The sequence below is a fragment of the Galeopterus variegatus genome, unplaced genomic scaffold (genome assembly GCF_000696425.1).
Source record: "Galeopterus variegatus unplaced genomic scaffold, G_variegatus-3.0.2 Scaffold1053, whole genome shotgun sequence".
In the NCBI taxonomy this organism is placed as follows: domain Eukaryota; kingdom Metazoa; phylum Chordata; class Mammalia; order Dermoptera; family Cynocephalidae; genus Galeopterus; species Galeopterus variegatus.
In genome coordinates, this window is record NW_007727164.1 from 78,083 (window position 1) to 92,609 (window position 14,527).

Genomic DNA, 14,527 nt, shown 5'->3' on the forward strand with positions numbered 1-14,527 from the left:
AATTGTCTTGTATCCAGAATATATAAAGAACTCTTAAAACTCAATAAGACAAATAACACAAATTTTTTAAAATGGACAAAAGAGTGAATAGGCATTCACCAAATAAGATACACAAATATCAAAAAGCACAAGAAAAAATGCTCAACATCATTATAGAAATATTAAAACCACAATGAGATACTCCTTATTCCACTGGAATGGCTAAAATTGAAAAAACAAACACTCTCAAGTGTTGCTGAGCATGTGAAGGAACTGGAATTCTCATACACTGCTTCTGGGGATAAAAAATATTATAACCACTTTGGAAAACAGTCTGGCAATTTCTCAAAAAGCCAACATACATCTACCATATTTTCTAGCCATTCTACCATTTACACAGGAGAAATGAAAGCACATGTCCATGTAAAGACTTGCATAGAAATGTTCATAGCAGCCTTATTTGTAGCACACTAATATGGGATACAACCAAACCGTCCATCAATAGGCAAATGAAAAAAAAAATCAATATCCACACAATGAAATGCTATTCAGCAATACAAAGATATGAAATATCGATTGCAACAATACACAACAATATGAGTGAATTTCAAGTAATTATGGTGCTAGGTAAAAAAAGAGACATACCATAGAATTTCACTAATATAAAATTCTAGAAAATGCAAACTAATGTATAGATCAGTGGTTGTCTGAGGATTGGTGAGGGGTGGAAGACAGGGATAGAAAAGGGACACAAGAAAACTTTGGGGTTGATGCATATGTTCATCATTAGATTGTGGTGATGATTTCACATGTACATACATCAAAACTTATCAGATTGTATACTTTTAGTATGCACAGTTTACTGTATATCAATTAGACCCCAAAGGAGCTACTTAAAAGAAAAAAAGGAAAACCTGTAAGTCTACCTCAACAATTATGCTCCTCAAACTTCTGATGTGGATCAGAATTACCTCAGATCCAGTAAATGATACCACTTATCTCTTCTTCTTGAAACTACTTTTTGCCACCATTTCCCTAACATTATTTCCTCTGGGTTCCTCTCCCACCGCTCAGAGCCTCCCTTCTCTGTTTTCTTCTTTGGTTTTTATCCTTCCTCCCATGTCTTATTTGAGAGTATCCTTTAGGGTCTACAGATGGTCTCTTTTTTATTCTCACATACGCTCCTTCCTGAGAAATCTCCCACACTCTTGACACCTGCCACCATCTATATACAAATAAAGCCCAAATACACAGTGCAGGACGTCCTCCCTCCTGAACTCCATATTTCCACCAGTTCCCACTGAACATCTCCACAGCACTTCCAATGTAATGACTGCAACATACGTATCTTCCCCTACAAACTCACTGCCCAGTCTATGGTTAGGTCTGTTTGTAGCAACCACTGTTTCCAGCCACCCGTGCCCGACGTGGCATAGTAGATGAGAGCATGGGCTCTGGATTTGAATCCCAGTTTTGCCACTTATTAGATACGTGTCTTGGGCAAGTTATTTACCCTCTCTGTGCCTTGTTTCTTCATCTGTATAATGAGTCTCTTCCATATAAGGTTACCGTGAGGATTAAATATGATAAACATTGTTTATACAGTGTCTGACATAAGCAAGTGCTCAATGATTACTAATTAGTATCAGTGGTGACATCTACCCCTCTCCGTTCAGTTATCAACAAGGGCTGTTCATTTCATCTCTGCAGCCTCCCTGTCTCCTTTTTTCCCTCTCTGCCATCTCCTGTCTCAGCCTCACCACATCCTGATACCATGAGACAGCAACTCTGATCTCTTCTCTTTATTCTTTCAAGTGCTGCCTAAGTGCTTCCTGAACCCAGCTCAGATCAGGCACTACCATAACCAGAGACCTTTGACTAGTTCCCCCTGTCCAAACTGCATAGTCCTCAGCAGGGCATTCAAGAGTCCATAAGCTTTGACACCACCCCACTTTTCCTGCTTCAACTCTTAAGACACTCTCTGGCCTGAATTCCATTACATTCAGATCCTCTCGGTTCCTCCCTGTCCTCCATAAACCCTGCCCTGCGCTACTGTCCTGTGTTTGAGGAGACTGTTCCTCACCTACCCACCCCCCACGCTCAGCTCAAACGCAATTTTTTTCATGAACTCGGCCCAATCCCTGGCTGGATTATCAGTCTCTCCTCACTGCTTCCTCTGCACATTGTTCATATGTCAATCTGGGCGCTAACATTATTGTCATTTATATATTTGCCTGTTCCCCTTACTTACCTTTGTCCAGGCATTCAGTGAAGGCTTGCTGAATGGAGTGACGTGAGAAAAAAGAACATGACAGTCTGCCTAACAGCTGCTTAACATCTCCCTGGTAATGCCACCTGCTCATGGAGGTTCTTTGAAGATTGACACTTTACAAATTAGCATCCTGTTCAAGCTGAAAGAGCACCAGAGAGCCATCTCCATGGAAGGCACACAAGAATAGCAGCAACACCACTCATGCACTCGTGGAGTGGGAGAAGAGAAGCAAATATGGTGCAGTGAACACTGACTGATTCTAGGGGATTCTAAACAATTCCTTCTGAAATTAGATGTCACTTTTCTGAGAGGGAAGCTGTTTACTGTTCGCTGCTCAGGAATGCTGGCCAAGCATCCCAGAGATCCTCTCCAGTCTTATTATTTTGTAAATAAGGGTGCAGACTTTATAGCTGGCACTGAGACTTTGCATGGCCATGCAAAGTCCCTAGAGGAAGAATTTGGGAGACACTGACAGCAGCTTGTCCTTGATAGACTCTGCCAGCTCTTCACCAGGACAGACAGGTGCCAGGTGGGGCTGGAGACAGGGTGAGAACATGAGAAGAGGAATGAAGCCAAGAAGCAGCTGTGAATTCCTCCCCCAAATTTTCCAAATTCTCCAGGGGATTTTTTTTAACATAAAAATCATTTTTTTTTAAGTTGGTTTTTGTTAGTCAACCAGTATCCTTGGGAATTTTTCATTAAAGCGGTCAGTGGCAACTCAACATAGTCAACAAGTCAACATCAACATAGTTTATTGCCCTTTGTCTTCCCAGCAACTCCGGACTTAACTCACAACCCACACCCCCATCACTCAGGGCCACCTCCCCCTGCTACCAGTGGGCTACAGGGAAGTGTGAGCAGAGCAGAGCTGAGAGCCCGAGCTAAGGCAGCAAGCAAAGACACGTGTCGAAGGGAGCAGGTCAAGAAGCCGTATCACCAGCCACTCCACCAGTGCCACTCAGGGCCACAATGTTTATGTCCATCTCCACTCTTAGAGGGCAGGGGGCACGACTCACTCTCTTTTGTATACCCAGAATGTAGTCCAGAAGTTGGGTTCTAGTAGAATTACATGTTTGTTGAACAAATGAGTAAACCAATGCATCTCTCAGAGAAGTATTTGGAGGAGGAAATACCAGAAAGAGTTTCTACATATAGAAAGAATCTTGTTTTTCCTTTGACAGTATTAGTTGTATCAATTATGTAGGAAGAAAAATTCACTTTTTTCTAGACACAGGTATATCGGTACATTAGCATAATTATTAAGTAATTTTCAACTCTGAAATTTAGGAAATGTAGGAAAAATTCTGACTGGGAATATATAGGAAGAATATACATTAACAGTGAGGTTTGCTTGAAGTCAGGTGCTTTTCCTTGCAGATAAACTGAATACAAAGAAATCTCAGCCTCCTGGGGTCATCTCCACCCCTGCCAGGTAAATAGTCATCTCTGGAAGAGGTTGGGAGATCCACTTTGCAATCCCTCTGCCCTCTGTAGCTGAGTTACAGAGTAACCTGCCAGCAATCCTCTCAGAATTCATGGGGCTATTGAAATAGAGCAAAGTCCACCAAAAGTTCCACCGAGATATGCTGAGCAAAGGCCAGAGTCCCAGAGGACAGTAAGAGCAGAATCAACTCGGAGCAAAGCTGCCCTGGTCCCAAGTGTGAATCCCACGGTCCCAGCAGGGTCTATGCGGTTGTCAATGAGCCCCGTGCTGTCAGCTTTCATGAGCGAGCTCCCCGGCTGGCTCCTGTTCTCTGGGATCTTCCTGCCCGTGACGTTGCTGCTGCTTCTCCTCATCGCCTACTTCAGGATCAAACTGATTGAGGGTAAGTGTGAAGCCACACAAGGGGCTGGACGTCCTTTGCCACAGCACTCCTTTGGAACACGCCAATGCACAGTGTTTCTGGGAGGCCTAGAGAAACACATCTTTTTGATTTGTAGGTGCTTCTCAATAGGTCCTCTCTCAAGATCCTTAGTGAATTTGGCAAAGTTTGATGCTTTTAGCAGTGGCTCGTGTGCTAGGATGCGACAGCCTGCAGTAGAGACTGCTTTGCTGTATGTAGATCCTCACAAACTGTGAATCAGCATTTTCACATGTGGTTGCTTTTCTCTGTCTCTCAAGGCAGCAGATTCACCAACATTAAAACACTGTTCATGGTCTGCCTTCTCTACAAGACAGATGCATGTGTGCATGTGCCTGTGTGTGTGTGCCCCTAATGTGTGCACACACTTCTTTCTCAGCTACTGAAATGTTTCTAACACTGTGCTATCTCAGTGTCTGGCAAATGTAAAGCCCTCATAGATATTTGACATATGTGTAAACTTTCCATGAGAATCTAGTGTTAGGTACAAAAAAGAGAAAAATCAGGAAGGTTACTGTGACTCAGAACGGGTATTTGGATCCTGGATTGAGACTATTTATTCTGCTATAATTAAAATTAATGAAACTTGTCTGCGATTTGATAGACTACATTTTAATACTATATCCAGTAAACATTAATATCATAGAAGTTAATAACCATTTTAGCAATACCGAAAAAACAGTCATATTTCTTAATTTGGAGGGTGTTGTGTTAAACTACTAAAAAAACAAATTTGAAAACCCTTCCTCTTCCACAAAAACTTGCCAAGGCCAAGCAATGCCTTCGTGTATGTTATTATATAAACAGACGTTCAGAATCTAAAATGACTAATACCATAACATATAACCTAAACTCCAACAGAAGTAATAATTAGGGATATTTGTTTTTAAGACAAAATTTAGAACATAAAGAAATCCTAGAGGACATAGCATATATTGTAGAATCCCAAGTTTTCCATAGTAACCTGCTCAAATATGCCCCTAGCTTTTTGTTTTTGTGTCTCATTTTTATGAACAGCTCTCTTGTTGAGTGATCGACCCATATTCTCTCACTCTACAGAATTCATGTGATAAACCCCTTTCTTTATTAAGTCAGTTCATTCTTCACTGGCCCAAGACCAGTCTGAATGTTCTGCCTCCTAGATATTCATTACTACTTAACCCTAGAAAGAGCCTCCAAAAAGAGAAAATTAGAAATCTCCCAGATCCTAACCAGGGCTTCCCTTCAGAGTCTTCCAAATTGGACTAAGGCCCAGCCACTGCTAAGACTTCCATTTTGAAAGACTTTTGAAGTTGTTGCAATGGCCACTGTCAGTCACATGCTTTCCAGGCCCTTACAGACACTGAGCACCCAGGGGACAGTAAAAGGATGTGATGTGATAGCCAAGGACTTGAGTAATTCATGTGGTTTCCAAGTTTCATCTCTGGCTGCTTCTTTAGCTAGGTAAAAATTTCAGTGTCTCAAAATATGTATCAAGCATAAAATAAGGCAAACAACAGGCTAAGATAGCCACATGGTTTAAAGTCTCTTACTGGCCTCTACTTACCAGTTATTACAGGTCAGATTATTCAGTGGGACATCTTGGGATGTGGGACAGACTCTGCAAAGAGGTCAAATCTTGGTTTTATAGCTGTACTAATCCCTAGGAAAACACCTATAATTATGTACGAATCAAATGGATTTACAGTATTTTAGATATTTAGATCATCCTGAGGTAAAAACTTATCACATTCCTTCAGAATAGCCTGGAGAATCCAACTCACATTGCGAGTGTGTCTGGGCACCACAGGGGCTGGTGCGAGGGAAAAGTTGAGACAGCGCAGGGCCCAGAGGAAGCGCTCAGTGTGTGCGAGTCACTACACCCACTGCACAGCGGGCCCCTTTGTCTACAGCACATCCCTGCCCCTGTGAGTTGCCCAGAGGTCAAGTCGCAGACAGAAATGGTTACCTTAAGTTTATAGCTCAACAAAACTGGAACTGCTTCTGAAGGATTTGAGTGAGGGGAGCAGAGGGCCCCAAAGACCTACTTTCTCTTCACACTTCCTTCCACCTTTGTTCCAAATTCTGATATGCTACTGAGATATTCCACAACTATGAGTCTGTCCCTTCCCTCTCAAAGCCTCCCCTCTTTGCAGCATCGGATCTAACCCAAGGGTAATGAGAAGGTCAGCTTCACACAAAGGCTCATGATCTCCAGGTAGAGTCCCTTCACCAACGTTAAGCTTGCTCCAAACTTGCACCATACTCCTGGATAGCGATAGTCCTCATTCACTAATTTAACAAGTGTTTGTGAATCTACCATACGCCAGGGATTCTCCTAGATAGTGGAACAGACTTTTACCATGGGTTTTTAGGATTGAGAAGAAACAATCTCACTTCTAGAAAACCACAAAAGGCATCTGGAAAAATCATAAGTTAGAGCAGATGGTGCAAATCTGAATGTTTTTGACCCTGGCCTCATTAGCTACCTGGTCAAAGGGCTGTACGAATGACCTGCCCTTTCTCCTTAAGTCTTTTCCTGAATGTCAGAGCTGAGCACTTTCACCAGAGGCAGATCCTCTAAACAGCTACAGGGTACCCCCAGCACTGCAACGAGCCACCTTCTCCATTGTCTCCCAGTTTGGCTGGCTCTCACTGAAGTGTGCTTGGAGCTTCCAGGCTACACGTAAGGAGTACAGAGTGAGGGAGGAGGTGGAAGGACCTAATTATTATTGGAAATTTATTGCGGAAATTATTATTGGAAGGAATGCTAATGACTAGGAGCTCTACGTTACTAGTGGCTGCCAGTGAACCATCTGAAGGATGCCAAGAGAGGAACGTACAGCTGACTGGACCACAATGGTCCTCCCTGTTGTCAGTTTTCATTCTTGGACCACAATGGTCCTCCCCTGTTGCCAGTTTTCATTCTGTTGACACTGGCCCCACCGTGCTGGGGTGAGAGAAGTCAGGGCCTTGGGTATTGTCCCTTACAGGTTCCTGGTCAGGGTGGCAGCTGATGGGCAGCTTGTGCTATACTCACATCATTCTCTCAAAAACTTTATATTCAAACCACCCCTTACATTTCCTTCCTCTCCCAAATGGAATCTGTGCATCTTTCTGGAGTAATTCTTAATTCATTTTCCAGTGTTAGCAGACAACCTTAGACTGTGAACACTTTCATTTTGGTCCCTTTAATTCCAGATTCTTGCTTCTTGGGGGCAGGGGGAAGCCCTCTAAGAACATGTAGCTATTAAAAAATTATAGTTCTTTCTGAAGCCATTTTCCTAAGGGTAAGTAGTAATATCCTTCCTCCAGTTTGAAGGCAATGAGATCACTTTGTCCAAAATAAAATATCACCAGTTTGTATCTTCATTTAGCAGCATCCACTTTAAAACTGTAAACAGATGGCAAATGTCATGTCATTAATCTTCCAACCAGGGTTATGGCAAATGTAATCATTCCTATTTTGTTCGTGTAAAGAGGACATTGACAGATTAAATGGTGTGTTCACAGAACCCCAGAGTCCTGCATTCTAAAACAGAAAACAAGCTCGCTGTCTCATACATCCTAGTCACTTGGACAGGCGAGCCCTTTTAAGATGTGATGGAAAGCATGTAGGGGTATCGTAATCGTTCAGTATTACTCACTACACTTCAAGCCTTAGGAGGTAATGGTGCATGTAAATTTAATTAGTATTTGGAGAACATCAATTTTCTCACAAAGAAAGAAAAATCTCTAATATCCTGCACTCTTCAATCTGTGTCAATTGCCTTGACAAGTAGCCCTCGGGATCAAGTTCTGAGCCTTAAACTTTCCACAGCCAAACCCTTCACCAACCACTTACATGGGCATTTTGCATCTCCTAGGGTGGAAGTTTTGATTATCTTATCTACCCAAGTCCTCAGATTCCCAAACCTCTACTTCCAGTGCCAACCCCCACCCCAAAAAACCTGATGAGTCATCCTGATCAAGAACAAATTACTCTCTAAAATAACATTACCAAAAATAGTCATTATATTTTTAAAATCTTATTTATTCAATGTTGTTGGAAAAATAGAATAGCTTGGCCAGGGCCCTTGCCTCGGGCCCAGTTGGGTGTGTGGTTCAGCATTCTTTGTAAGCAAATTGTGTGTGTGTGTGTGTGTGTGTGTGTGTGTGTGTGTGTGGAGTTAGTGCGCATGCATCCCAATGTATCTTTTTAGTTTTGTTGCTATTCTTGTGTTCTTTGGAGAAAGAGTTGTTTTAGTGAAGCAGACAGGCGGGCGTCTGCCTCGAGTGTCCACCCAGCACAGCCATGCTTTCCAACCTACGGCTCCAAGGACCTTTTGGCCAGTTATCTAGCTCATAGACCTGCGCGAAAGGGTCTGGTGACCCAGCCTGGCACGTGAAGGGTTTGTGACCCAGTCTGTTAATGGGCTTGAGGGGTCTGGGAGCACCAGACCCAGCCCTAGCTCAACAATCGGCCCAGTCAGTGCAGGATTACCAGCAGGTAAAAGAGCCTGACAACTGGCATGTTCACCCAGCTTTTCAATTGGTGCTGTGAGGATTCCAGGCCTTAGCCTAGCCAGACAAATTGGCATAGTCAGCAGGATTATGCCACAAATGTGTAAAAGTTTCTGCATGGAATTAGATCCAAAATAAGGTCAAGTAATTGATCAGGTTCTGGCCTGCAGCAACTAACATTCTAAAACAGACAACTAAAGTATTGAAAATATACGGGTGGCTAGGCATCTTTCACTGAACTTCATATATACATTTAAGTGGTAAGCAATCAAAAATATACATTTAACTGGTGAGCAATCAAAAAGGAAAAAAATAATTGTTTGAAAAAAGCAGAATAACCTAAGGGTTAGCAGAGTAAAATTGTTAAGAGCTCAGGGTATGAGCCAAACCAAATGGGGTTTGAATTCCAGCTCTGTAACAATGGTCACTACTTAACCTTCTGAAGCTTCAATTTCCTCATGTGTGAAACAGCAGGACATAGCTGGTGTGGGGATTAAGTGAGGTGATATAGATAAGGTTCTTAGCAGTGCCTGTTCTGAACAATTGTTAGTCATTATTACCCCTGCTGGCTTATAAATTTCAAGAAGGCAGCATCTGTGTCATAATAATAGTGGCTGTTACTAACTTGGTCTTGGAATAATTAAGTCAATTGTCCAAGGTCACCCACCTGGATAGTAGTAGAGACAGGATTTGAACCCTGGTTGTCTGGCTCCAGAGCTAGCCCTCTTAGCCAACATACCACCACTGGTGATATAGGTGATATATCTGTTGAATAGATGAATTCTTTTGGCCCAAATAAACTTACCACCAACTTGAAAGGCAACTGTAGGAAATTTTTAAAGGAGAGAATTTTATAAAAGCTTTGAAGGATTTGATTAACCTCTTTACATGATGGTACTTCAAGAAGTTCACAGAAAAATAGAATTAAAAGATAATACAAATCTTTCCAAAAACTTTTTGAAGTACCCTCGTATAACAGGAGTAATTATTAATGATGGTGATTCCTCCCCAAAAAGATCTACGCCTGAGTCAGAAATTACATTTCTTTACCCATCCCTCAAAAGGGAAAACTTCATTGTTTGCAGAATTTGTCACAATAACCAATTCAGGTGTATGCAAGGCCACCTGCCTGTCTAATCTCTCTGCACACCCTCCTAAACAGACCCACTGAAATGGACAAATTGCAAGCTTTCAGGGTAAATTATTTCATTTCTCTTACTCTCCACATGGTGCCTAACACAGACATTTTATTCACTAAATAGATGATTCACTGTAGACTGATGAGCTTCCTTTTGGTCTCTCTTTTCTAGTTCTCTACCCTTACAGCTCGCTTATTTTAATCTCATTGTTTAGGTCACCCATTTTCAGTCTACAATTTGTATTCTCATCCCTGTTCAAAGCACCTGTTGTGCAGTTAGCCTCTGCTAACTGAAAGTAGAAGGGAAGCAATTACTCATATTTCAATGAGTTCATCATAAGCCATAAAAGAATATCTTTGAAATGGCAATGATCTATGTGGAAAGGCAATGTAACCCAGCAGTTGAAAGGGTGGACTCTGGAGTGAGACTGCCTGGGATCCAATCCTGAGTCCATCAATTTCTGTGATCTTGGGCAAATTGCTTCATATTGATTTCTCTCTACCTCCATTTGTTTATCTGTAAATTAATAATAATGGTGACTTGCTCATAATGCCACTGCAAAATTAAACAAGGCATGCAAAGGGCTTCACACAGTGTCTGGCAATATAGCAAATGCTCAACAAATACTGGCTATTAAGTCTTGAGGCTCACACAGCCTTGGGCTCATCACCATGCAACGCATATGCACCCTCTCCTAAGACGACAGGCCTGAAAGAACCCAGCCAGGTCAGGGAGAGTGCATGTGTCCTGGGGTACATGGCATACAAAGTGCCTGGGAAGGAATAAATTGCACAAACTTCATGTGGGAGCCAAAGAGTATTTTTCAGGTTCAATTCTATGAGCGTGTTTATCACCTCCCATGACGTTATAAGCCCCTGGTTTCTGACTTGATTAATTATAATTCTGAAAATAAAACTTTTAAGAGCAAAAGCAGGATCGGTTGTGTGTGTTGGTCACAGGAAGAGAAGGGTCTTTTGATACACTAGGAAGATCTTGAGGAATACATGTCAAGATCTCAAGAGAGGTATCAGGGGTAAAGATCAAATTTGGTTCTCACCAAAGAGATAATAGTTGAAGCTACAGGAGCAGATATGAGTACACAGAAAGATGGTAGATAATAAAAGCCAAATGGAAGAGAGTAATGGGGGCGAGGAGGACAGAGAGGGTGTGTGTCAGGTGCTACAGTAGAAAGAAACGGGATTAGAAAATGCCACTAGATTTAGTAATTAGGATGTCATTGCTGAGTTTTAATATTTTAGTAGAGCAGCTTTAACTGAAGTATTTTAAGGAGTTAAGGAATGTACAGGTTGTGGAAAGTTGTAATGGTCAGAGTTGTCAGTAAAAGATGCCAAAAGGTAAAAGGCAGACAACTAATTTGACTTGTCTAAAGACCATAAGTGTGCAAATACGTTTTTTGGGAGGGTGGAGCAGGAGCAAAACCCTGTCTTACTCATTCCCATATCCACAACCCCTGACATGTAGACCTGCTTAATAAATGCTTATTGAATGTGGGGGATCTTAACACTTAATCTACCAAATATAAAATATACTTAGCATGTAAGACTTTTTATCACAGTGGCCATTTGTCCACTCTAACCAGGGTCATTCTTTAGAAAGAAGCATTTACATTTCACTGGAAGTGGCTGAGCAGGTAAGGAGAGATCCTGCAGTAGGACTTGCTCTGAAGACCTGGACTTCTGTAACTCACCAATCCACCAGGGTCAGAAATGCTGGCCAGTAACCACTTACAAGCTGTAAATGAACAAAGGCACTCAGCTGCCTCTGAATTAACTGATATTTTTCCTTTCAGTTAATGAAGAACTCTCCCAGGCTCCTGACCGCCAACACAATCGTAGGAATGGCTCTTCCCTGTACCAGAGAATGAAACGAAAATGACTGTTGGGGATGGACCAATGACTAAAGCACAATGAATTTCTACTGGCCAGAGAGAAAAGGTCAACATTCAGCTAATAAAGTCGGCTGATCAGCTAGAACCATAGCAAAAATAGAAGACTGAGATACTTGTTCTGAACCATACTGAAAAGGGGCAGCTATTATCCAAAAGAGGACTTCTGTGAGACTCAGCTTAAAAGTTCTTCAGAAAGTACCAAGAACACCAGATTTTCTTGGATACATTCCATGGACTGGACACAATTTTTAAAAAATTTTTATTGTGACCATGTCTACTCTGAAGGGTGTACTTTAAAAATAAAATTCTTAAGCATCATATTACATAATCCCATGGAAGCCGACATTACTCTGATTTTAGGTGAAGAAATTCTGGTAGAGATCAAATGAATAGCAAAAGATTAGCGCCTTGGAGAGAGATCAGTAGATTCCCTATGCCAGAGTATTCCCACTTGTTTCTCTTGCAGGTCAGCAACTTTTAAATGACACCATTCAGGTCCTGAGTTTTTTTCTCTCCTTTTCCCAATTGCTCTCACAAATCATCGTTGTGATGGTGCACAAAACAAGTCTCCCAATACTAGGTATGGGTCACCCATGAATGTAGCTTTCAGCATGATGCAACTTGGAATTATTGGCAATTTGGTGGGGGAAAAAGGAAAGGAGAACAGAATGTTCACATAATTAATGAGGAGAATAATTCAAGGCTTTGCCTCTAAAACAAAAATACCAAAGAGCCATTTATATATATGGAAAGAAGGCAGCGTTCCACTAGAATTCTTGTTTTTTAATGGGAGCCATAAAGAGCCCACATACATCACTGAAAATAAACATTTAATTCAAGGTGGTAGTTAAAATAGATTGTGGTTACTATTGCCCTCTCCACATTTTCCTAGTGAACATTAACAAAAGATGTTCAGTACATCCGAAGCCTAAATCTGGTTATATTCCAAACTTTGCAACATGACTCTAATAGGCGATTAAGTGATTCACTTCATAAAACATAATGAATTTGGTTATCTGAAAGAAATGCACCAATTTCGAAAGTGACACACAGTTATACAAAAGATTGTGCAGATGACCAAAAGCAGGAAGGTACCACAGTGCCAGATATCATCTGCTCCCTCCCCTCAGCCCCACTCTTAAAATTCTTCATATGCATCCAGCAAGCAGTCTCCATTTGCACTTCTGGCATAATATAAAAGTCATTACTTGACTGAAGACACTCATTTCTGCATTTTATTGCACTTACAATGAAAATGTCTGCTGGGGCTTTCAGACTGAGATAATTTAGAATAACAGTGTTCGTGCCATATGGAAGGAATCAGTATTCTCTTGGTTCTGGGAGGAATCTCTTTTTAGTGCCCGGTGGAAATCAGTTTATGTAAAAATGCTTTCTTTAATAGACGGTGTGAAAAGATGCCTCCTATTCCCATCTCAGGCAGCTGCCAGCTGAGTCGGTGGCTCTGCCATCAAGGTTTGCTCCCATCTCCCAGATATGGGCACCTGAGAAGCCTGATTTATGGCTCTGGTTGATGGTGGTCCACTATCTCAACTAGTGTGGTAACAGATGAGCGCCAAACATACCTGCTTTCAGCAACAAGCATAACCAAGTAGTTTAAAGCAAGATTTTTTTTGGTGCTGTTAAATAAGATGAAAGTAAAGAATGTCCAATGAAATTATGACTAGATTCATGATTTTTTTTAATATGTGGAGGAACAGAAACAGGTTGGTTTTCCCATGGAGAGAACAAGTCCCAAGGGTTTCATCATCTGCTCAAAGGCCCTGCTAACAAATTTGTCAAACCCTTTACCAAGCACGGTCAAGCAGCTGCAGTCACGTCTGCTCTTCACATGCTCATAGCTCCAGTTTAAGATCTCATTTGGGCCTGGACTGCTTCTGTCCTCTTCAATTCTGCCAAAACCAGCTGTCTCGGTCTCCACCTGAGCAGGCTAGCAGTCTCCTTACATTACCCTACGCTTGAGTTCCATCTTGTGCTTCAAAGCTTTTTACCAGTGCCAAAAATTGTTCTCACAACTCTAAACGGCCTCATCCAACAGTTCTTAGTCTTATTTCTAATGTTGTAGTATCTGAAAGAGATCAGAAGAGACCTCAAGTTTATCAGAATCTAGACAATATCATATATCCTAGCATATCAGTAAATATGTATTCAAAAATTTCTATTTATAATTTCCATCAAATGGATTGGGAATTTTAAAATATTCTACTTTAAAATTTTTTCAAATCCATGTTCCAAAACCTTATTGATCTACATTCCTATTTATTCTATCATTTGGGGTTTTGAAAGCCCAGTTTACCGTATGAGACAATGGCATCCTGAGAAATACTTTATAAAAAATACAAAATATTTAAAAGACAGCCTTGCTGCTGTAGTCATATGAGATTAATTATCCACATTGTTCCAAGTGGTTCTCTGGGTACCAAATCCCCATAGATGCTCTCCATGTCTCCGGGACCCCAAGCCCTGTCCTTGCTGTCTTAGCTGAATAAAACTGAGCCCTAACTCTACACTGCCTTTCCTAGTCCATAGGAGCTGCGAAGACAAACTTTCCTCCTATTACTGCTATTATCATGAGAAGTATGCAAGGATGTGGGTCTCAAAACACCCTGGGCAAGGGGCCGGCCCGGTGGCGCACTATTGGGAAGCGCGCGGCGCTCCCGCCCGAGGGTTCGGATCCCACGTACAGACCGGTTCCCGCTCACTGGCTGGGCGAGGCGCGGGAGCAGCGCCGAGGTTTGCAGTCCCGTTGCCGGTCCCTGGTCCGGTGCGGGGGCAACACTGAGGGTTGCGATCCGTTGCCGGACACGGAAAAAAGACAAAAGACAAAAAAAAAAAAAAACACCCTGGGCAAGATCAACCTATGACT

At 41.8% G+C, this 14,527-nt stretch overlaps 1 protein-coding gene across 1 annotated transcript; it reads left to right on the plus strand.

The window, feature by feature from the left end:
• The first annotated feature begins 3,834 nt into the window (after positions 1–3,834).
• On the plus strand, positions 3,835–11,630 carry SMLR1 (small leucine-rich protein 1). The gene is given in 3 exon segments (XM_008574496.1): positions 3,835–3,876; positions 3,879–4,077; positions 11,545–11,630. Coding segments are annotated over 3 exon segments (327 nt in total).
• Positions 11,631–14,527: the final 2,897 nt, after the last annotated feature.